The following is a 23814-nucleotide window of genomic DNA, read 5'->3' as shown; positions in this document are numbered from 1 at the left end:
AAAAAGAAAAAAAATGGCGAAACAGGGAGATTCTGACTCACTGATGTAATTCTGATTCAAAACACACAAAAACACTATGAAATTTTTATGCACTCTCTCAAAAACTGCATCCCACACGCCAAAGCAGATTTATTGATGACAGTTTCACGTCTTTACTACAGCGTGTGCTGTAAAGGAATATGTGTTATTTATAAAGCGGAGAGAGCGGAGGCAGACTGCCAGAGGAGCGAGGAATTCACAAAATGATCATCCACGGCGATCAGATTTTTTTCTCCGACCTGAAGGTCTTTCACACTTTTGGTAACAGAATCTTTTCCGACTGCTTCATGTTAAGTTTCCGTTTCCCGTGCAGGAGCTCTGTCCTACATGTACAGCCACTGTGGTTCCCAACCGTACTCAAGAAGACACGCAAGCCGAGGCCAAGTCTGATGAACTCAAGCACCCCTTCATCAACAACAACAACAGCAGCAGTTATGTTCCAGACGTGTTCATTTGAGTTTAATTTCAAGTTGAATGTTTCGTGTCAACAGTCGACGTTTAGCTCAGTTTGCGTCAGTGCTACAACTACAAAGCAGAAAAAAGCTGGACTTTCTGACCATTCATCCATTTTTTTCAACACTTTCAACACAACACTTTATTAATTTAATCATGGAGCCATTACTTTGTCTCATCCTTTAGTAAATGAGCAGAGGAGATGAAATTGTCATGGGTAAAAAAAAATGGAAGAAATAAATTGTAATAACGTCTAAATTAATTGTTATAGCGGACTCAATGTGTGTAATTTTCAATAAAATCTTTAATTACATTTTTAAAAAGTAGTTGAACGGCTCTAAAATCTCTGTACATGACCCCCCCGGCAATGCCGGAAGTGCCCCCTGGGGAACAAGTACCTCTGGCTGGGAGAATTACTGCTGCTAAGGAAGCCACCCCACCCCCACCCACCACCACCACCCAACACCCCGCCCCGACCCAGCAGTCACATTCCAGGTCCTCAGACTCAAAATGCACGAGTCAGCAAACCGCGCTGACTGTGTGTCCCCGTTTGCCCGGCGTGTCACACATCAGACAATCCCTGGATTCAGCACAACTGGACCGGGGAGACAATGGAGAACTTTCTATGGAAGCTTCAGCGATCTGCGTCCAAAGCCCCACGCACACAAGCCCCCCTTTTAAAAAGAGAGGCAGCCATCTATTTGGCTTTATATCTCAGCTGCGTGTGTTTTGATAGCAGCCATCTTTTTTCACCCCCCGCTGTCTGTAAATAAGAGAGATCTATGACGACCATTAGCCGGGCTGAAAGTCTCGTTAAGAATCACATCGGCGGGCCGGTCGCGATGTGACGCGTGTCCGTTAATGAATCAGTCGACTGTCTGCTCCAATAGATGTTTTAGTGCCTCCTAATTACTGTGGCTCTGAGGTGCCACAGTTAAAATTTGAGTCAAGTGCAAATTGTATTTTCATGCACTCGGGCTTCATTCTATTAAAAATAAACTGATACAATCTGTGCTGGAAGAGAATAACGACCACCTGCCAGTCGCTATAATAGCACGAGAGGTTTTAAAACACAGAACACACACATTCTCTCACCCACAAGAGATACAACAGCCCAACAATAGACTATTAGTCACCACGTGCACAGCGAGCAAGTTAAATGCTGGTCATTACAACTGTCATGTTCATCTAATGATGCCATTTAAGACGGTCAAAAATATTCATCTGTTGCATTATGGTTATTACTACTACAGACAGCTGCTTATAACGTTAGAAATGCCTGGTTGTGTCACGCTGTAAGCAGAAGTGGATCACGAGTGCGATGAGGAAACACCTACTTGTTGCAGTGGTGTTTGAGGTGTTTCTTGTAGCCGTCGTCCTGAAGCATGTGCTCTGGGTTGTGTTTCCGGAGCCATTCGGCTTTGTGGATGTCGAAAGAGCTCGACTGGGTTTTCATCTTCTTACCCTTTCTGCCCCGAGGGACTGGGGCGGACAGCCCTATTGGAACAAGGGGGAGATAGAGCGTTAAAGGTGCAGTAGAGGAAATTTAACGATTCCCTAAATCCCACTTTGTAAAACCTCCTTACGTTCCATAAACTTAACACAATGAGTTGCAGTTAAATGTAGGCTGGCAGTCCTGAGACTCACCCAGGTGATTCTGCAGCTCCTTGGTCTGTCCGTCCTCCGTAGGGGCGATCAGGTCCCACATGAAGCTCTTGATTTTGTCATCTCCACGGTAATGGACCAGGCAGTAAGACAGCAGGGCCCTGCAGATGGACTCCACATCCCACTCCGTCAGCTGCTTCTTAAAACGCCCATGTTTGAGAATATCGTTCCAACGACCCCATCTGGACAAGAACACGGAAGATGTAAGAAAAGCGGGCTCGGATGTAAAAGCATCTCTCGTCAAGGTGTGCAGAAAATACACATGACTCTACGATTACAGCCTCGTTCATGGGATTAGTTCTACACAGAAGGGTATAAGAGGCAACTTCAACACATTTTGTTCTGGTTTAACAGCTTAAACTATCTGAATAATGAATCACCCGTAAACGAGCAGGTTCTTCTCCACTCTGAAGCACTCCGTGCGTCCGTAGCTGTTGAGGCGGTCGTGGTTTCGCCTCAGCTTCGGTTTGGTCTCGTCATTCTCGCTTTCGCCCTCCGACAGCTCGGCTAGCTCATCCTTAGTGGCGCTGAACGGCCTCGTCTGCTTTCGGACACGAGGTGTGTCGATCACCAAGCTGTTCTGTAAAGAGGGAATTGTGGACGTACAACACGTCAGCGAAGGGCTTCCCACATTTCCATTGATTTATTCTTCGCTTGGTACTCTGTATTAAGTGTGGTGGAGAACTTACTCTGCCATTGACCATTTCCATGTCAATGTCTGCTTTTTTGGCCCACTTGTCCCAGAAGTTGGGGTCATCCAGAGAGATGTCTGTGCGGTTTCCAGATGCCACAAAACTAGCCTGAAAGCAAACATCAGAGTCACATCAGACATTCATCACCAACTGCTCCAGGTTGAAACTTAAGATCAGCCAGTTGACCTGTATCGCTTGTGTCACTCACCTTTGCAAAGGTGGATCCTCGTCCCTCAGACTCAATGGTGATGGTCTTCGTCCTGCGCTGGAGGATCTGGTCGATGTCCTCCTCGCAGAATTTGGCCCCTTCGTCCTCCTCGTCCATTATGGCCCCATACGCACCGCGTCGCAGCAGATCCTCGATCTCCTTCTTCGACAGCTGCTGCTGCACAGCCTGAGAGGTGCGGGGAATGAAAGGGTCAAGAAGGACATTGGCAAAACAGATTTTAAAATAGGCCAGAGGTGTTAAAACTACATAATGCATGACAAAATCATAACTTTACACTTTTCTAGAAGACAACAAGTCCTTGCCAAATGCACAAAATGAGAGACAGACATGTTGCATTTTTAAAATCACAACATCAGCAGCCCTGCGTCTAACCCCGGCAGCTGTTTGTTATGCAAAACCGTTCAGTCAGACCAGATGTGGAAACCTGCTAATCGCTCAACCACCTTATACTTTGGATAATTCTCAGAGGACACCAACCACCGACAAACATCCACCTACACACTTCACATGCTGTTGACACACTCCCTCACAGTGAGATTAGACTCTAATAGGATCGGTTACACTTCAAGTGGAAATTTTGAGAGCGAGCTCCAAGTTTGTCAGGTTTGTGAACAGTTCCTTTTTCTTTTGCTTGGCATCTTCTTGTTGTCTGCCATCTGCTACAGTTTTCCTCTGATGTCATTTAGGCCTGATTATATTGGAAACTGTTGACTTTTGTTATTGTTAGAAAGACACTTGGAGAGAAAAATCTTCTGCGCTTTATTTTTAAAACTTCAACTCGTTCTCGCAGGATGACATCAGGAGGGTTTTCAGCGAGTGAGTGTAAGAAAGCAGGTTCATTATCTTGTCTGATTTTCACAGAAACTGTGTCATGAATGCCAAGTGTGATTGTTCCTTAAACTATATTCAAGTTTCTACCTGGGATTTTAAGATTTAAATCTACTTAATGCAATGCCAAACTGAGAAGGAGAATAGGGGTTTTTGTAAAATAATCAAAAAATAAATGGGAATCAAGAAAAAGAAGAAAACATGGAGACGACAACGAGTGTTAATAAAAACTGTGTGCACACTGCTTCATAATTATCCCAGCGCCGCACCAGGCTTTTGCCGTTTCCTGCTTGTTTGTGTGATGATTTGATGATGAGATGGTTCAACTGAAATATTTCATGTCCCCGCCAAGGTCAGCCTGTGAATTCATCACAAGCGCTGTCTGCAAACAAACAGCCCCCCTTTGAAAAATTAACTGAACATAATTTACACGACTAAATGGTTTAATTCCCCGTTTCTATTCCAGACAAATTGGACAATTCTCAAACTCACCCCTCCCCCGGCGCCTCCTCCCAGGCTGTTATCTCGGCCACTCATGCTCTGCAGCACGGCTTTGTCCAGGCCCAGCTTGAGGCTGGCGCGATCAAACATCTCCCGCTCGTATGAGTTCCTGGTGATCAGGCGGTACACCTTCACTGCCTTGTTCTGACCGATCCGATGGCAGCGAGCCTGGGCCTGCGTAGGGAGGAAAAAATGGATTGAAGTGCACTGTATATATAGCTTATGTGTTCATTTCTTTAGTTTGACACAAATGTCACCTGATACTAAATGACTGCATCTTTAAAAATCCTTGGAATCTGCAGGTGTTGTTGATTGGACGGAGTGTAAGCACGATCGATGGTGAGGAGACTTGTTGGCTGGTGCTCACAAGAGCAGATGTCACACAAGAGACAACGATCAGAGTGCCAGAACCGTCTAATGCCAAAACACTAATGCTACAAATCTACAGTAGTACTGTGCATCTGCTGCTAAGACAGCGTGTGTGTGTGTGTGGTTGTGTGTGTGTGTGTGTGTGTGTGGTTTTGGCGTACCTGCAGGTCATTCTGCGGGTTCCAGTCAGAGTCAAAGATGATGCAGGTGTCTGCGGCTGTGAGGTTGATCCCCAGGCCACCAGCTCTCGTACACAGGAGGAAAACGAATCGTTCCGATTCGGGCTTACTGAAGCGGTCGATGGCCGCCTGCCGCAGGTTCCCACGAACACGTCCATCTATCCGCTCATACAAGTACCTGCAAGATAAAAATAAATAAATGAATACCCATGATGCATGCAGAAAGCAATAACTTGGCTTTAGGTTATGCCACATTTTGGTGAATCGAGCTTTTAAGAACGTGTTTTAACCGAGCCATAATTCATGGACTGCTCCTTTAAATTCACACACAAAATGCTACTTTCTCCCCCCTCCCTTCTATACCTGTGCACCAGTACCTTCAAAAATAAAACTGTTTTCTTAAAAGGAGCGGTTACTCTCTTTCATCCTTGTGTCCGTTCTCATCCCCTCCCACAGTCCGACCCCCTGCCCTCCCCAGGGTAATCCACTTCCAGTCAGGAGAAGCCTCACAGAAATTCCTGCTTGTCTAATGCGGTGGAGCCCTGAGGGCTTCTATAACCCGCCGCTGAACTCTGAGGTCTGCGCTGTGCAGCATCTCACATGTTTACAATGGTTTAGGGTTCGCTCCGGCTGCTAGTGGGAAGCCAGAGGAACGAGAGTGAGGAGGGGAGAGAGAGAGCGAGGCACAAACAGAGACATAAGAGAAGCAGCGTGATGTAGGAAGACAAAGAGCTGTAACACAAAGTCAGGAAAATGAAATGGAAAAGGCTGAGGGGGAAGACTTTGGAGATTTGTGGATAAAGAGAAAAGATGAGAGTCAGAAACACAAACTCTTGTATTCTGTAATAACCATTAATTCCTAAATGATGATCAATCTTAAACCTAATGGCCAGCTGTGAAGATTGAACACCGCTCAATGTAAAGCCATTTAAACTTTTTTTTTTTTTTTTTTTTTATGGGGCCCAAGACACAGCTGACAAACAGAACCAGACAAGGGAAATGAGGTGAGAGCTCGTAATTTGGCAGAGCCTCAGACGGTGTAAAGTAGATTTAAGGAGAGAGTTTAATGTCCATCATCTCCATCAGCTGCTTTCTTCTCATTAAGTCACTGAAACAAGATTCTGCATCGTAAATAACTTCTTTAACAGTCAAAGAGAGAAGGTGAAGTGGACATTTCAACTTACTGATCAGTGTGTGGTTAACATTAATGTATTTATATGTTTGTTGCTTTTGTGTTCACTAAGGCTGCAATCTGAAACCATGACACTACATGCCACCAACTCCTCGAAGTCTGAGCTGTGAATAACAGATTCTGTCACTGTTACCTTCTCTGAATGAGGTAGTCTTCCAAGATGTCCAGGCAGCGCACCATTTGGGAGAAGATGAGCACCTTGTGCCCTCCGGCCTTCATCTTAGGCAGCAGCTTGTCGATAAGGACGAGCTTCCCGGCAGACTGTACCATAGCCTGCAGGTGAAAGTCCATGGCAGTGGGGCTGTACACCTCCCTGAAGTCCTCGAGGATCTTCTCTTCTGCTCCTGATAAACAAAGACATGGATACATCAGGAAGAGTTCAGCGTCCGTTCATGAAGATCAGGGCTTTTCATGAAAGCCGGTTAACAATAACTTCTGAAACACATCTGTAAAAAATGCTTTGTTAACTTTTTAGATGCCTCTGTAACATATGAAGTATAATTTCAGGAGTTAAAAGGTAAAACATGGGAGTCTGAAGACTTGTGACTTTGTTGCTGTGATCTAATTAAAAAGGGAGGAAAACAAAACACCACTCAGATTCGGTGCGTATGCAATTTACACTAAATCTGTTGAGATTTATATGGTTCTCTCGGGGCAACAGTGCTCGTGTGCAGAGTCTCATGTAACAATCACTTAAGGTATCAAATTATAGAGAGCACCTTAATCTTCTAAAATGAGCCCACAACACTCCCGAAGACTAAACAGGAAACTGTGGAATTGCAGACCTTCTGCTGCTCCGCCTTTCAAGATTTTCAACTATACATTTCAGCTGTATTTACTTAAATTAACCTATGTTTAGGCTTTAAGGAGGGGACAATCCCACCTTTGATGAGGTAGGGATGGTTGCAGCACTTTCGCAGCTCCATCATGGTGTTGACCAGGTTGGGCATGTTGGCCTGGCCGGCTCCTTTAGCCAGGAAAGAGAAGTTCTTCTCGAGGATGGCCCGGTAGTATTTCTTCTGAATGTTGGTGAGCTCCACCTCGATGATGGTTTCCTCTTTCGGAGCCAACTTCTTCTCCACGTCCTCCTTCAACCGACGTAGCATCATCGGCTTCAGGATACCTTGAAGCTTTTGTACCTGTGGGCGCCGAACACGCAGAGACATTTACGCATGCCGTGTTTGTACTGGTTCGGATTAAAAATGAAACAGCAGCGTCGTACATAATGCTGCACATTTTCTGTGCGCTCCAGTGAGTTTTCCCATTCCCGGGTCAAGAACAATTTACTGTATTCAATCAGAACAAACACTCTGTTTCTTCATCACATGTGGAAATGCATTTGATGCAGAACCACATTTATGAAAGCCAGGAGTTTGTGCTTACAGTACAGAATCACAGCATAGCTTCTTCTAGACCAGCTTCCCTCAAACAGCGTTCAATTTCTATTACACATACAGGCCCCTCGTCTAACATCAGTTGTTGGAAAAAAGTAGCTCTCAACAGCACCGACAACCTTTATTAAGTAAAGGGTTTCACATTTCCCACTGGCACAAAGAGCTTCTAGATTTAGTACCGCATGTTGAGTACTAGCTGTTCCAAATGTTTTAACTTTCAGCACGAGTGCCGCACTTCAAACATGTAGTAATGGTCTTTCCTCGAGCATCTCTTTAGCGCCTGCCTAAAAAATGAAATGCCGAGCTGCAATATGCAGAAGGGAAGGTAAAAAAAAAAAAAAAGCCTTTTCTCTGTGAGCAAGTGTGACAATACATAGCTTAACAATGAGTAGCATAATACCCCATTATCTGTTATCATCATCCACCATATGTTGGGTGTGTGAGAGTGTGAGAGTGTGTGTACAAAATGTCACTGTGGCCTAGTTAGAAAAAGCCCTACTTTAAGTGTTCCATCTGTAGCAAGAGGATCTGGTATCGATGTGTTTTGTGGAGCTCTAGAAAACATTTTGTCCTGTTATATGAATCTCAAACCCTAAAACGATGTTTCCTGTTAACAGTTTTACACATTAAAAAGGTCACAAAAGCGCAACAGAAGCTTAAAACATCATCGTCTGACCTGATTGTATGGTGAGTCTTAACAAACATAGTATATCCGCTGCTTTACCTGCTCCTCAGTCTTGAGGTCTCCAAACTCCTGCATGAAGGTGTGTTCTGAGGGGAAGCGTGCCGGCTCCAGGAAGTGGAGCAGGCTGAAGAGCTCTTCGACTGTGTTCTGGAGAGGAGTACCTGTCAGCAGGACCTTGTGTTCCTGAGGGATGGAGGGATGAGAATTTACATCGAGTCTCATTTGTCAAAACTACAAAAAATGCTCCCTCCCTCTCTAAGCTGGTGGTTCACGTACCAGGTTCATGAGCTTGAAGCCCTCTAGCAGCTTGCAGTTCTTGTTCTTGAGGCGGTGGGCCTCGTCGATGATGACACAGCGCCACTCGATGGCGTTGAGTTCGGGGCAGCCTCCCAGGATCATCTCGAACGTTGTGATGACGGCCCTGAACTTGTAGGCGCCTCGTATCACGCGGCCCTAGAGACAAAAATAAAAAGGGACAGACTTTGTTGAACTGGTTTATTAAGCATTTTTATATATAACACATCGAGTGCTGAACCCTTTTGTAGTTGCTCTTTGTACCTGTTCACATTAGCAAGACATTAAAACAGCAGCTCACACCACTGACAGCAGACACATGGCTTACTTTAACTTCACCGACAATCTGAAAACACGCCTCCTGGCTGGAGAGCTGCGTACAGTACAACCAGGACACCCTCTTGTGAGTCTTTACGCCGTTTTGTTTATTTGTTTGTCTGTCTGTCATGGGAGGCTCCGCTTCAACACGCCTCTCCATTTGTATCTATCGCCTTGACAACGGTCCTCGAGGGATACTCAGTTATCCAGTAACTCCCCTCCCACAGCCGGCCCCAGCCGACAGACTGCTGTAGAAGAGCCTCGTTCTCTGCGATACGCCTGAGCGGCGCTGACAGCGATGCTCCTCTCGAGGGCTGCCGTGACATCACAGGCTGCCTGGGAGACAGCCTGGTGGCGGCTCCGCTCTGTTCTGTTCTGCTCGACGCTCGCTTTAATTCCTCCTACGGTTCGTCTGAACACCAAGAGCTTCTCACTGCCTGTTGTGACACATCACATGGCCTGCCAACCACAGAAAGCCTCTGCCCAAGGCTCACTAACTACCTAGCAGCCCACTTACTGTCGAGCACGTGCCCCGCTTTGAATCTCGTTACACGCCATGTTAGTACTACGAACCAGTTATTCACAAAAATGCTCTCATTCCCAGCACGACGAACTCATGAACAGCTCAATTTGATTTCAGATACATCATATTTCCCTTCAGCTTTTTGATATTTCTGAAACAAGACCCTAAAATCTTCGGTGCCCTGTAGCGTACGGATGTTTCTGACCTTGACGTGACTGAACGACACCAAAGTCACAAAGAAACAAGACATTTTCCACAGAGTTCCTTTTGAGAGAAAACTTGCCTGAGATATTCACAATCCTTCAGCTGCTGCCTGCTTCCTTCTTTTCACAGGTGTCTCTGACATTGTGGTGTGTGAGTTTCCTGCATTACGTCCACAGTTCCAGTGTATTTGTGTTACTTTTCAATAACCTACACCTATTGTTCCATCCTCTTTTCAAAACATATCATCAGACCACTCACAGGCCTTCGTATTGCTGCCGTTTTAAAAGAAAAAAAAAAAGCACTGTGATTATTGTAATCGAAGTGAATCACTGCTTTACAGTCTGAAAGTGAGTGTAGCGAAGTTGCTTTCCACCTGTCTGTCTTTAAAAGAGGAAGATTATGTATGTCAGCGTGAACTCAAAGGACGGCGTCTCTCGTCTGAGAAAAGCTGGATGCCCGACTGAGTCTCGCCCCGACCTCGCAAAAGGAACGAAAGCATTGTTGTTTTATAAAATCCACAACCTGCAACAGCTGCACTGCTACTGCACAACTGCATCTGAGGGCCTGAAATATTAGATAAAAACGCGTAGAGAAAGATTTTCAGATATGACAAGAAATGCATTATGTATATTAATTCCCAATGCATTCACTACAGGCCACCAGCAGGGGCTGTAGGCTTCCACTTACTGGAAAATCATATAATAAGCTTTTAATTGTAGTAAATTGCCTAAAAACAAGAATTTTGTTTGACTGCATTTTTTTTAAAAAGAGAAGATACTGCATGTGCTGATTTTGTTGTGGGACTATAATGGAGGCATTAATCCTATTAATCTAAAAAGGGCCACTGTGTAACATGTCTTAGTACGAATTTACACTAGTCAGACATACGATATTATACAACTGCAGGACTCCACACACTCTCTTTGTTCTTGACCCACCATAACTCAAAAAAACAAGCCTGATTTGCTTTACTGCTCATAAATACAAATCTAAACTAATGGCTTAAAACTACATCAAAAACTCAACTGCAATTCCTCATGTCAAGAGCTCCGTCTCTGTTCCACAGTGCACCTTTAACACCGATTAAAACCAAAGGCAGTGCGATCTCTGTGCCTCTCGTCCATTTACCTGCGAATCCTTGAAATACATCTCGTACTGCTGCAGCATCTGCCTGCTGACCATGCTCCCGTGGTAGACGATCACGTTGAGGTGGGTCCAGGTGCGGAACTCGCGCTCCCAGTTGGCGATGGTGGAGAGGGGGGCGATGATGAGGAACGGCCCTTTAATGCCCGCACGGTGGATCTCCTCTAAGAACGTGATGGACTGGATGGTCTTCCCCAGGCCCATCTCGTCTGCCAGGATGCAGTTTCGTCTGACGGGTGCAGATAACGAGGGTTAGAAGAGGAGGAGTGACAACGTAATCGGTGTAGAGTTGAAGGAAAAAAAAAAACACACACAACTGCAAAGGAAAGGAAAGGCAAGGGTGATAGAGCATTTATAAATCGATGGCACCTGAATGAAAATGCAAATACCACAGCTCTGGTGTGTACAGCATGCTGTATGATTGTGTAGCTGCATGAGTTATTATGTCTCCACATCACCAAGATGAAGCGTGTGTGTATACGTTCACTGTTCTGTTAGATGTTACAATAGAGGATGAGGGGAAAAAAAAAAGGAAAATGAAGAAAAAAAAAATCCCATGATACTTAAAGAATAAACTGTGAACAATGGAGGAGAAAGCGACATCATCAGCAGTAATAACAGACCGAAAGAGATGAGATACAACATAATGGCAAATGCAACTGCCTCTGCTGCGTGGTGTACTCTCGGCAAACCATTTATCCAGCTGTCCAGTGGGTGGGGGTATTATGTCTTGATACTAATTGCAACGTGCAGATATTCCCACTGGCCTCTTAAGCAGCTCTCTACTTTTGATGAATCTCTCTGCGTAGGCATACACAAAAAAACTCCTGCGTGCTCACACATAAAGCCAATTCCCAGGGTTAATGCAGGCGCACTGACACCGTGTACTCCGGATGTACTGCGCCGTGTTTCTTTTTTTTTGCGTTCGTGGGCGAAGAAAAAGCAATTGTTGCTGCAGCAGCGTGCACCTTGACAGGAAATTTCACTCTCCTCGCAAGCCCACCCCCCACCCCGACCAAATAAACGTGAACGCAGCCAAAATCATGGCGCGGTTTCGTGCGCGCACAACAGGAAAAAGTGATTCATTATTCATTATCTGCAGCCTGAATGCACCCAGAGGATTCATCTTGAAATACAAAATGCCTACTTAAAACCGCTGAATCAATAAATATAGAGTAGTATTCTATCGGCATGGGACTGCTGGAGCTTTACAAGCATGCAACGCAGCATGAGGTGAGGAGACGGCATTTTGCTTTGGGTGTAGGATATATGCTAAATCTGTCTTTCCATGAGAGAAGCGTGCTGGAGCTATTGAGGCCATCGTGCCACAGCGGCAGCGTGTCCCTGTCCCACAGCGTTTAGTCGAAAGTCATAACAATCTGTGACACTGTGATTGAAGCGGTTTTTTCCATTATTTTATTGTATTATATTGTTATTTTGTATCGACTCCTGCCTGAACTGGATAGCAATCTATTATGTCGGGTCAATATGTGTTTAATACTGTTCCGTTCAGTTATGGAAGGTGACATGTACAGAATACTGGTATCGAATTCGACCACGTGGTTCAGATTTACGATCATCTGCAGCCACGCAGAGCTCCGTATATGGTGCTTCAACCTTTAGCTCGAGATTTCACTTCATCGCACCCACAAAATAAACCCCGGTCAAGATTAGAGCTGCAGATTTTAGTCAGGTGAAACCTCACACCAGTGGGTGAACAGGTTGCGGGTGTGTGCATGTGCAGTATTTCAAACTGACCTGTTGTACCAGTTGAAGAGGAGCCAGTTGACCCCCTCGAGCTGGTAGTCCCTGAGGCTGTTGCCGTTCCTGTATTCCCTCGACTGATCCCTCTTCTTCCACAGATTGGCCGGGGGCCGATCCTAAGGGACACATTTTTTTTTTTTTTTTAAATTATTTTGCATTTTGAAATGAATAATACATCAACATTTTACATGAAAACATGCAATGAGAGACGGGGGACAAGCTTAGGAAAAGGATAAAGCAAGCTGTCGAGTGGTGACGTTTTTAAAACGGTGAGGCATGAAGAGAAATCACTGTTGTGGTTGTTCTGAGAACGTGTCTCCATCTACTCCTGGTGTTTGACTGAGTCATGTGCAAATTACATGACATAACTGTGTAGTCTCAGTTACTATACGATGCTATAAATACAACCACGCTTTGGGCTTCATGGAGCAGAAGTTATAGGTTTCAGTCTCTAAGGTTTAGCTCCAACAGCCTTTTGCCAGTTGGGTCTTTTTACTAGGACATCTCTTCTGATACAGCAAAGTAACATTTTTTTTTTTTTTAACTTTTTACAGAACAAACATCATTCACTGCTCCTGGAGTGACTGGCAGCAGGTGTCTGAGTTTGTTCACGCTGTTGTGGGAGTGTGGTTTTATTTACACAGGTTTAATGTTTGGCTAATGACGGCCATTAATCCAGCGTACTGCATGTTTTTTGGTGGGTGCAGCATACAAACACATTCTCACCACGTTTTCCAGTGCAACAAATCTGCATCATTATACAAAACAAATGGAATTTTTAGGGAAAGGGGGGGGGAGGGGGCTCCCTTATTAGCACTTCAAAATACCAGCAACAAAAGAAAAAAGAAACACCAAATATATAAAATCTGAGAGCGATAAGAGGAAAATGGAAACAGTGGTGAGCGAGGAATGTCGAAGCATGGCTCACCATCCTGCGCGAGTCTGGCTTCACTGCCTGCAGCTGCTCAAACTCTTCAATCTTGCTCTGATCCACGTCGTCCTTCAGCTCCCAGGTGCTATCCTCGTAAGGCAGAGAGCACCACTTGACCAGGTAGTACACCACCTCCTGCAGCAGGCACAGAGGAATTAGTGCTGAGAAAAGACTAGAGCGAGGCCAGGCTCTGCTTTTATAATATTAACAAAGGCTGCGAGGGAGCCCATTAGGATGGCCTTGGGCACTTCTGAGATACAAAGACATCACTGGAGTGGTGAATATACTGAAAAGGGATCGAAAGCCACAAAAAAAAAAAAAAAATTGAAAAATTGAAAAAGAGTAAAACGTGTTCAGGCACGCAGGCACAAATAAAACACACACAGACGCTTGCTCACGGATATGATTTACGAATCAAAGAAGGTTCACTTTACCTCTCCCGTGTCTTTGTCCTCACAATACGACACCTCCAGCACTCGGTCTACCTCTACATAGTCGGGGTTAAAGGGCTCCTCTTCCATCTGAGAGCCGGGAAGGGAAAAGAAAGGGAGAGAAAAAAAGAAAGAACAAACCCTTAGTGCCCACTCACCATCTGGAATCCAACATAAGCGTCGCTGCTGTATCGACTGAGCAAGTTAAAAAAATTCATAAAAATTCAATTCAAATCTATGCACACAGATGTGCCTGCCCACACAAACAAAACACAGAGAGTCAATTAAACATCCACGCACACAACATCGAGGTAAATGCACGAAACACACACACACACACACACAAACGTTTCCTGTTAAACACGCACACCTGCTCATACCAAATAGGCAAATATGTCTCGTGTACACATAATGACGGCACACGGCGCGTCCACAGACAAAGACGCAGCCACACAGCCTTACATCTGCAAAGAGGAGCGCCCTCTGTGCTTGTTTCATCTTGAAACGTTTGATCTTCTGCTGAATCCTCTTGTCCTTCACCAGCTGCTGCTCCGTGGCCCACTCACAGTGTAGGTACGAGCTGACACGCACAAACAGACACACAAACAGACACACAAGAGGCTTAAGGTGAGAAACCCTGAGCAACACCTTCGACACAACATCTCGGGTAACCGCTGAGGCCACCAGGTGTGATCACAGATTGCAGATGTGGTCTCGGAGTCGTTTTACGTACAGAAAAGTCGCTGATCTGGTTTATAAAAAGAAAAAAAAAGCACAACATTCACTTCTTCGTCCTCTTGCGACCTGGCTGATGACAGATTATCTGTCGAGTGAGAATAAATTATTCCTCTGTAAAAAATGTTTTAATAACGCCCCTGAGTTCATTGAAGAGGAAAATGTGATGATAACATATGTGGTAATACTGAAAAGCTGTCCCATAGAGATGCTTCTCCGCTTGTGTAATGACATACTTCTTACGCAACATCCTTTCAGAAAAGTCTTCAGGACATTTTGGTTTCTATTTTTATCTAATTTCTTTCTTGCCTATTTGTTTTTTTTTTTTTTTTTTTTAAATAATTGAGGAAGCGCAGCGGTAATGTCTGGAACATCGTCTATAAACAGATCACACGCTCATCCCTCGAACTGGGATGATTAAAAGGCACAAAATGTCACACAAATAGTGATTTCTAATCATTTCTGCTGCACTTTAAATCATAAAAACACAGACGCCATCTCAAAGTTACCATGGTAAGACCGCAAATAAATAAACAATGAACTTACTAGTTTTTGTATTTTACGAAAAACTCCTCCACTTCAATCACCACTCCTGGAGAGACCTGTGACAGAAGGATAAACAGTTGAGTTCTCCTCAAAAATGTTTTGTGTTGACTTATAATTCAGATCTCACTATGTAGATTCTTCTGGAGCTTTTACAATCACTAAAAAGCAGAAAGAAAACCCATCAAGCAAATCATTACCTCCTTCTTGACGACATGAGAGGACATGATTTTGTCAACAACAGCAGCGTCCTCTTCACTGGGATTCTCCTGCAAAACGCAGCGGACACGAAACATTTAATGTCAAGTGTTACTTCATATTCTCCCACAACAGAAATCTTTACAAGCATCAGGACACACACACACACTCAAAACTGCAGAGTCTGTACACAGATGTTTTTCCCGATCCTTATAATATAAATAAAATAAAAAAGGTTAGGTCAGGTTAGGTGAGTCTGTTGTATGGATTGGAAAAACCTGGCAAATTTGCGATTTGTATAACCAGGACCAAAATAAATCTGGCTGGAGGGAAGAGAATCTGCTACTCGACCACTTCAGCTGAAAAAAAACCAGGGTGGAACCTGCATAAAAAACATTTGTAGAAACATTTTTTTTTTGAGCAGAGCTGTCGCCGTTATACTCTTTAATTTCTTTGCTGGTGCATCTAATTTATTAAAAGTGGGCACCGAATATGCATCTTCCCACTATGTACAGGCATACTGCAGGGGTCCTGGCTTGCACGTCACAGCGCGGTGGTGAACAGAACAAGCTGTGCTGTTCTTCACTTCACATGTAGTGCTGTTGTTCCTCTCCAAAATGTGCTTTTTGTTTTTCCCAGTGCATAAATGAGCTCTCGACGATAATTTATGTGCATGATGGCCAGAAAAAAAAACAAAAAAAAAACAAAACACAATCCTTTGCACAGTCTGTTGTTCATGAGCTGCCAAATACTTTATAGAATTGCAATTTAAACGTAATGTAATGAACACGATTTGGCTTTAATCTTTTCGCTCTCTGGTTTTCCCAACAAAAAAACAAGAATATATGCAAACTGGCCTTCTGAGCTACGACGGAGCTGTTGGCAGAGCTACTTACTACAAAGAGTTGAAGCGCAGGCTGCTTGGATGCTGCAGTGTTGGTTTTCTTGGTTTTGACGATAACCTTGACTTCATCATCCGACAACCTGGCCTCCAGCTCTTCAGCGTACTTCTTCCTTTTCACCTGGCGATTTGATCGCCTCTTCTGCGGAAAAAAAAAAACAAAAAACAAGAAGCCAGCACATTTATAAAAAAAATATTCAACAGACACAATCACCTCATACATCAACCTCAGAGCTGAAAATAAAAAACTATGGTTTAGGATAAAGAATGTGTGATAAATCCCAAAACTACAGTTTCTTATATGTTTCCTAACCTGACAATGCCTCAACTTTGTGTGTGAAAGCAACCTCAGCTTAGCAATAAACCACAAGAATAAGATGAGCTCAAAACCAAGTATATGGCTGTATCATATATGGTCTACATGCTTATTTTCACATGGACAGTCGATGGTAATGTCTATAATCTGTGCCTCGCTGTAAAAAAGCCTCCTGAGGATATAATTGAGGACAGTGAGCGCTGTTTTGAAAGAGCAACAACCAGTTTTGAAATCTCCAACCCCTCGACCGACTGATAGAGTAACTTCATCACTCCTTGGTTACAGGGCCCGGCTTTGCTGTGGTCCGGCCAAAAACCACACAGTACACACTGTGTATACACTGTAAATCAAGGCTCTGAGTGTGAAAACCTCTGCTGCCAGCTCAGCTAAATTGCCGTTTCACATTTGCAGCTTGTGTAAATCAGAGCAGCAGCTATGCACACAGACAGTCGTTATTATAATCGAACACACTTCTAGAACCTCTGACTGACCTCGTGACAACTTTGGACTGAAAGGGTAAAATGTCGTCTAAATTCTGGTTTATTTTCCCGTATTGAAAAAGGATGAACTCGACTGTCCACCCTCCTGAAAAGCCATTAAAAAAACATCACCCATAAACGACCGAGATTTCATCGAACCAAGGACGAAATCCAGAAAAACATTTTGCTCCATCAAGTCAGAACGCCTCCCCTCCACAGCCCACAGCCCTCACCACTTCCACACACACCCAGCACAAGTGCTTTAAAATCCAGCCTCTTTTTTTTCCTATTCCTTCCTGTCAAGCCTGTATAATTATCATATGCGTGGGCTTCTGTATCCTGCATCAATACACGAGCCCCTCCTAATGATAATATGTAGTTAATTAGGAATAAATGCCACTGAGCCAGAGTTAATTAGGTGTGGAGGACACAGTCCCCGTGGAGATACACCCTCACATTCCCACGCCCGAGCTGACCGAGAGCTGCCGAGTCAAACCTGCCACACGCCGCGACAATGGGGACGAAACCCCCGAGGCGGCCGTGCTTCTTTCTCTAGCCGTCGGCCATGCTCCCCTGACTTCTTCTGCAGGATCATCTTAAGTGAGTCATCAACAGACTGTTTTAATTAAGGCCAGGGGCGGCATTTAACGAGCGCAATTATATCATAGGCAATAGTCCGGATAGGACGCAGAAGACGAGGGGAAAGAGAGGTGGTGGGGCGAAGGAGGAGACGGAGTCGCTTGTCATCCCGACTCATTCAGACATGTCGCTCCTCACACAGCAGACATCCGTCATGATTGCGGCGAGCGAACACAGGATGAAGGAAAAACTCACGTGTCACTCACTTCAACCTGTTAATTACAGATCAGATCACGCAGATCTCACAGACAGAGACCCTGATGTTGCTGCGTAAAAACAAAACAAAAAATGTGATAATTTGCTACTACAAGGCGATATATTTAATGCTTTCGCTCATCAGCCTCATAGATTTTTGTAAATATACGCTTATTCGGAATTTAATGCCAGCAACACGTTTCAAACCAGCTGGCTGACATGTCGATTGGTACGGTTACAGAAGGGGCATCCTCGAAAGAGGCTCAGTCGTTGGGGCGCGGTTCACCATTCCAGGAAACACATGATTGTATAAAAAGGATATTACTACACGACAGGGGAACACTTTGTTAAACTGCTGTCAGTTAACGCAGTCGGTTCTGCTAAACGATTGCATTCACATGTCTCTCACACACACAGCGTCCCCCTTTGTCGTTCTCTGCTCGGATCTGACCAAGTTTGACCCTTGAACTAAAGCGGTCAACTTTCTGGGCCGTCAAATTAGATTTACGTTAACACTGACATAATTCAATCTACAGTGAAGTATTTCCAAATTCAGTGGTAAATGAAATTACTGGATTACGGATCATTTATCATAAAAAGCTGAAATATTTCAGTCAGAGCTAAAATGCTTTATGAAAATAAATGATGTGTAACTTCACACTGCCAGATATTTCACCTGTAAGCTTAAATAAACAAAAATGTTGAATACTATTTTTCCAGGTGCTCTTATTTGCTTTAAAGTAAAATCAACTAAAATTCAGCTCATGTCTTTTATACGCCTGCTTTTCATTTTGTAAGACTCGAAGTGAGTGATAATCAATTTTCCTTTCGTTCCGAGGGATGATTCAACGTTTGAAAAAAACTACTCTAACTGAAAAAACCTGGAGCATATTGTCTTCACCGGCTGCTGTGGCAACAACTTTCCTTCTGAAATGAAAACCTGTTGCATGAAGGTGTGCGCATGTGCACGTAAAGGTGCTACTATTGTTTTACGTCTCCATCATCCACACAGATAAGAAAATGTGCACTTGAGATAGCCAAACCCGCTGTATGACCTCCACCTGAACCGCACACTCAATCCTGCCAGGCTCAAAAACTAAAGCCGGGAGCCTTCCTCCGGGGCTCAGCAGCAGCGCCAACAGTCAGACCAAAGACACTCCTCCAGGTTTCTTTAGGCAGAGATGTGACTCCACCACAAATGAAAAAAAAAAACAGTCAAATGAAAGCATTGTCTCAGTTTTTGGATGAAGATTTCAAACCCCAGTTAAATACTCTGATGTATATCATATGTCTGTTTGTGTTGATCTGTTGAGTGTCTGTGTACACGCCGGGTCTTACAGAGTCCACGTCTTTAGAAGAGTGTCGAGGGGGAGGGTCATCATCCGACTCCTCCGAAGACTCCGGCTTTCGCTTCTTCTTCTTCCCGATCTTGATGACAATTTTCCTGTGGGGAGGGGAAAAAAAAAAACCACACACACACCATGAATACAATGCGACAAAAAGGCCAGAGTAATAAAAAAAAAACAACAAAAAAAAAACACACTGAGTGCAGGCAGGCGTGTTTACTGCAGTGTTGACAAATGCCTGTAGAGATACGGCCCGGAGCGAGAGAGAAGACTTGGAATCAATTCACGTGTTATCAAAATCTCGGTAGATTTAATCCCAATGTTTATGATGAAGCTGCATGTGTATGAAGGCCTGCAAAACACAAATACGGACCTGTGTTTACAGACTCAGTATCAACTTACTGGATGAGCTATAATGCCAACGCTTCTGCGGGTAAAGATCAGTTCAGGACTTTGCAGCACATCGCTTATAAAGAAATCACTTGAGACAGAGATCTCTTTGTGACAAGAATGGACAGGGATGGGAGGAACAAATGCAGCCACCAGTAAACCTTCTGATGTGCAGATAGACATGTGAGTACTGCTTCAGGATGGAATTTAAAAAAAAAAAGTGAATCTGTCCTGTAAGAGCAAGAGAGAAGTGAGACAACAACTCGTTCCATTTAAGCCAACAGAACTGGGTATTATTTCTAAATAAACACAGAAAGTGTTCAGTTAATTTTGCTCTCAATCCACATTCAGACGTTACGAGTGCTTTTTTTTTTAGCGGATGGATACGGAGCTGCTCGGCTGAGGGGGGGCTGCCTTAACTGGATTATAAGAAAAAGGATGAGCGTGTGTTGTCATACAGACGTTAAAAAAGAGGCTTAGGCTCAGAGATCACGGCAGACAAACGCGCCGTCAAGGTCGGACATGTCTCGCAGAGAGAACAAAGAAATCTATACCATCTTCTCGACCCGTGCAGGTTTGCACCCGTGCGCAAGACGGAATGAAACGAGAGAGATCGTAGATTTGCACACTGCAGCCCGTAAAACAGTATATATGCATTTGCAGCAATAAAAAAATAAATAAATCTCTCTTCACACAGATGTCAGCAGGCAGTATTTGACCCCAGCAAACACACACCAGCTGCACGGGGGGGAATTTCTGAAAGTATGGTGAGGAAATGCTTCCATGTATTATCACGCTCACAACGGGAGCCGCCAGAGTTTTTACGGACAAAGGAATTCAGCGCTTTGCTAAAGCTCCCACCTAGACTGCGAATTCATTATAATTTAGCAAACATTTTTTTTTTCCCTATGAGCCACCATGGCTGCTTTGTAAGTGCTGAAATTCTCACCATGGTCTGATATACAACTGCAGTAGCAACACAGACTGCCGGGGATGTGATCATAAGCAGCAGATTGCACGCTGAATAGACGTAAGCTTATACTTTCCTCGCCTGCGCTTCATCCTGCAACTCACTCCTCTCTCTTTCACACGCAGTCACATATTATTTCTCTGACCTTTCCCCATATATTCTCTCACCACATATGCAGACACTTCCTATCTTGCGCCTCTCCACACGTATTATCTCTTGGAAGCCACAGGCGCCAAAGCTCCGGCTTGGTGTGATGTTAATGGGAAAAAAAAATAAAATAAAAAACACTGCTATCATACCGATACGAGACGGCATCTTCCCTCTCCCAGCCTCTAATGTGTTTGCGTACACACAGCACAGCCTTTTCTCCACGAAGGCAAACATGCTCCGTACTACACACACCATCACACACGAGCGTGCGCACACACACACACACACACACACACACACAATCACACAGCTACTCAGACAGACTGTTGCAGGAGCAGGTATGTCTCTAGTGAGAAGCACGTCCCTGTGGGGGGATATTCATCTGAGATTACATTACAGACTCATATGGAGTACGAACAAAGATTCCCACGCTCGCCAATATCCTCTCCCGTTAGCCGACAGGGCGACATGTTCAGCGCCGACACGGGAGGTCGACCGGAAAGAACGCGTAATTCACATCAAGACGGCGAGATGACTTGTTGAGACAGAATTCTAGTCAACCATTTTAAAAGACCGGTGACCATCATTCATCGAGTGCCACGTTTTTGTTTATAAGCCTCCTGAGCTAGTTTGTATAAATGCTTTTAGCTGTAGAATCCAATTTATTCCCATCACGGACAGAGACACTCAGATGTCAACACATGGTGCAGACAGAGACATTTGACTGACATATAATACTTTTTAAATCCAGCTTAAATCCAAATTTGTCCTAACTACATTTATTGTGGTGTTGATTGGCTTCCCATTTAATCAATTCAATATAATAAACTAAAGAAACCGAACAGAAAAAGCTGCAAAAGACTTTCTGCAGGTTTCTGAGATTGAACACCAGTTACTTGAATTCCCTGAACAAAGTCAGACATATTTCATTCTTTTTTAACTCGTCAGACTAGACCTAAATTTGACTGGTCACAATATAAGCAGCAGCACTTGCGGGACAGAGGTTTCACCATATCACAGGTGTGAAAAGCCTATCCAGGAAAGAAAACCACAGCAAGCTAAAACAGAGTGGAAATGTGTTGAGCAAGTGTGTTCAATGAAATGTCACACACCGATTGTAATATGTGACAGTGGGCAGTAACAGCAGACTCTTTCTCTCCGGCGTCCCTGCCTCCCCCCCCCGGATGATATTACATTTCACAAATCCTCTCGACAATGACACTTTACGGTTGCCACGCAACGTGCCCTTGGGGAGTGCATTTAGCAATGTGGGCGGGCGATGTTCATGGTGACATCACTTCCTGTGAAAAACAACACCATTACCATGTCCGCCAACACTATGAATGGTGGAGAAAAAAAGAAAAATGTGCCAAGTCAGAATGACACAATGACGAGAAGAAAAAAAAAAAAAAAAAAAAATTAACCAGCTGTGACATCCAGAAGAATAGGAAAAAAAAAACAGAAAAGCACAAAGCAGCTGAATGGTACGAAACACAATGTTCTTCCTCTACCAAATAAACGCTGGCTCGGATACGGGCCTTGCTGAATAACAGTGTCACATTACCGGGCAGCAGCTCAGCAGCTAACAGCATGTAACAGGGCTAAAGCATCTCTCTGATCCCCATATGGGAAAACCTGAACTGTGAAACGAGATACTTGAGGCCTGTGAAATCATCAGTCGAGCCACTACAGAGAACACTGATGATACTGCCACGGCGCAGCGTGTAGGCACGGCGTTTACGAGAGCAAAACGGCATAGTTAGAGGTCAATATGACGAAAAGTATACATTGTGCACACGCACAGAACCACACAAAGCGTAAGCCACATCTGAGTGATGGTTACAGTCCTGCTGCGGCTGATACACAAGACCACCCAGGGGTTTACTAATGCTAGAGCCAGCACACACGCTCCCTTCAGCTGGACGGCCTCCCTCATGAGCTGATACCATTTATGTATTAACTCAAATGACAGGGAGGAAATACAGACTTTCAAATCAAGCTCTCACTGAGGGAAAAAAAGAGGACTTCCTGATGTGAAGAGCTGGACAAACACTATAGAAAGCATAACTGCTCACCATGTATAATAAAGAGAAGGAGCGGCTCAGGGTTGTAAATACAAGAGTCAACATCCCAGCAAGCTCAGGGAGGAAAAAGTAGAGGAATTGACACACTAACCACACAGGTTTCCTACACGGTATTTTTGTCTGACAATGAAGTCAAACAGGCTGAAGCCCTGACAACTGGAAGTCTGATTACAGTAACTCCAACACTAAACGGAAGTTGTCTCCTCTTTCAATCCTTTCCTCTGGCAGCATAATAAAAAAAAAAACCTATCTTAGAGATTGTGCAGTTAAAACTATGTTGACTTGCTGATCGTGAGATGACAGCAACACACTCGGGAACCTAAAAGTTTTGTAACACACTCTGACCCAGACTATGCTAGGTTTAATGTTACTCAACAGGTCAGATATTTTTAATGCTTTAAGAAGGAGCTCCAGGTACACCGAGGCACACTGGTAAATACCAAAGAGTTTGGCAGGGAGCTTCGCAACAATTGCCAGTGAATTTGTTTATATGCAAATCAGCCGATCTTTCATCATCACAGTAAGCGATGCAGAGACGCTTAGAACATATATAAGAATAAAATATGCAGTTAAGATAAGCAAATGTAATCCAATCTGTGTGCTGGTGATGTAATCTGTGGACTATTCCTAATATTCCACTAATAATTGTGAAACAGCAGCTCTTCTTTTCAGTCCCAACCATGATGATGCTATATGAAAGGTGTTATCTAGATATTTCTTCGGGCTGACGGGGACGTTTTGTTGACGCTTTACTGACAGATGACGAACCTTTTTATCTCAAATTAAAAACACACCTTGTTGTAGATGACTCACCACATATCAAATCATCATCTATAGCTGCGATAACACATTTTTATTCTCCTTTCAGTGAAATGCATTCATTTCTTGTAATTAAAACAGTAAATGACACCAGGAGATCTGAGCATTGACAGCACTTGCGTACGAGTGCTACGCAGCGCTCGATTTCTATTCAATTATTTTGACAACAGAAATAAAAAAAAAAAAAAACATTTCATTTCACTATAATCAAAATA

At 44.0% G+C, this 23814-nt stretch overlaps 1 protein-coding gene across 7 annotated transcripts in view; it reads right to left on the bottom strand.

Moving 5' to 3' along the window:
- The window catches only part of chd9 (chromodomain helicase DNA binding protein 9), a 70040-nt gene that overhangs the window by 12225 nt on the left and 34001 nt on the right, over nucleotides 1-23814 (bottom strand). For all 7 annotated transcript variants that reach the window (XM_037094349.1, XM_037094348.1, XM_037094350.1 and 4 more), the window contains 20 exons: nucleotides 19179-19284; nucleotides 16207-16353; nucleotides 15313-15381; nucleotides 15116-15171; nucleotides 14297-14414; nucleotides 13838-13924; nucleotides 13401-13538; nucleotides 12467-12588; nucleotides 10694-10937; nucleotides 8503-8679; nucleotides 8266-8409; nucleotides 7031-7286; nucleotides 6281-6491; nucleotides 4938-5133; nucleotides 4399-4581; nucleotides 3058-3243; nucleotides 2847-2957; nucleotides 2538-2737; nucleotides 2140-2339; nucleotides 1830-1989 (listed from right to left, as the gene is read on the bottom strand). In XM_037094349.1, the coding sequence (XP_036950244.1) occupies nucleotides 1830-1989; nucleotides 2140-2339; nucleotides 2538-2737; nucleotides 2847-2957; nucleotides 3058-3243; nucleotides 4399-4581; nucleotides 4938-5133; nucleotides 6281-6491; nucleotides 7031-7286; nucleotides 8266-8409; nucleotides 8503-8679; nucleotides 10694-10937; nucleotides 12467-12588; nucleotides 13401-13538; nucleotides 13838-13924; nucleotides 14297-14414; nucleotides 15116-15171; nucleotides 15313-15381; nucleotides 16207-16353; nucleotides 19179-19284 (3111 nt within the window). The remainder of the gene's footprint in view (nucleotides 1-1829; nucleotides 1990-2139; nucleotides 2340-2537; nucleotides 2738-2846; nucleotides 2958-3057; nucleotides 3244-4398; nucleotides 4582-4937; nucleotides 5134-6280; nucleotides 6492-7030; nucleotides 7287-8265; nucleotides 8410-8502; nucleotides 8680-10693; nucleotides 10938-12466; nucleotides 12589-13400; nucleotides 13539-13837; nucleotides 13925-14296; nucleotides 14415-15115; nucleotides 15172-15312; nucleotides 15382-16206; nucleotides 16354-19178; nucleotides 19285-23814) is intronic.

Source organism: Acanthopagrus latus, chromosome 4 (genome assembly GCF_904848185.1).
Source record: "Acanthopagrus latus isolate v.2019 chromosome 4, fAcaLat1.1, whole genome shotgun sequence".
In the NCBI taxonomy this organism is placed as follows: domain Eukaryota; kingdom Metazoa; phylum Chordata; class Actinopteri; order Spariformes; family Sparidae; genus Acanthopagrus; species Acanthopagrus latus.
Note: the sequence above shows the minus strand (reverse complement) of the source record. Positions and strands in the feature narration are given on the sequence as shown.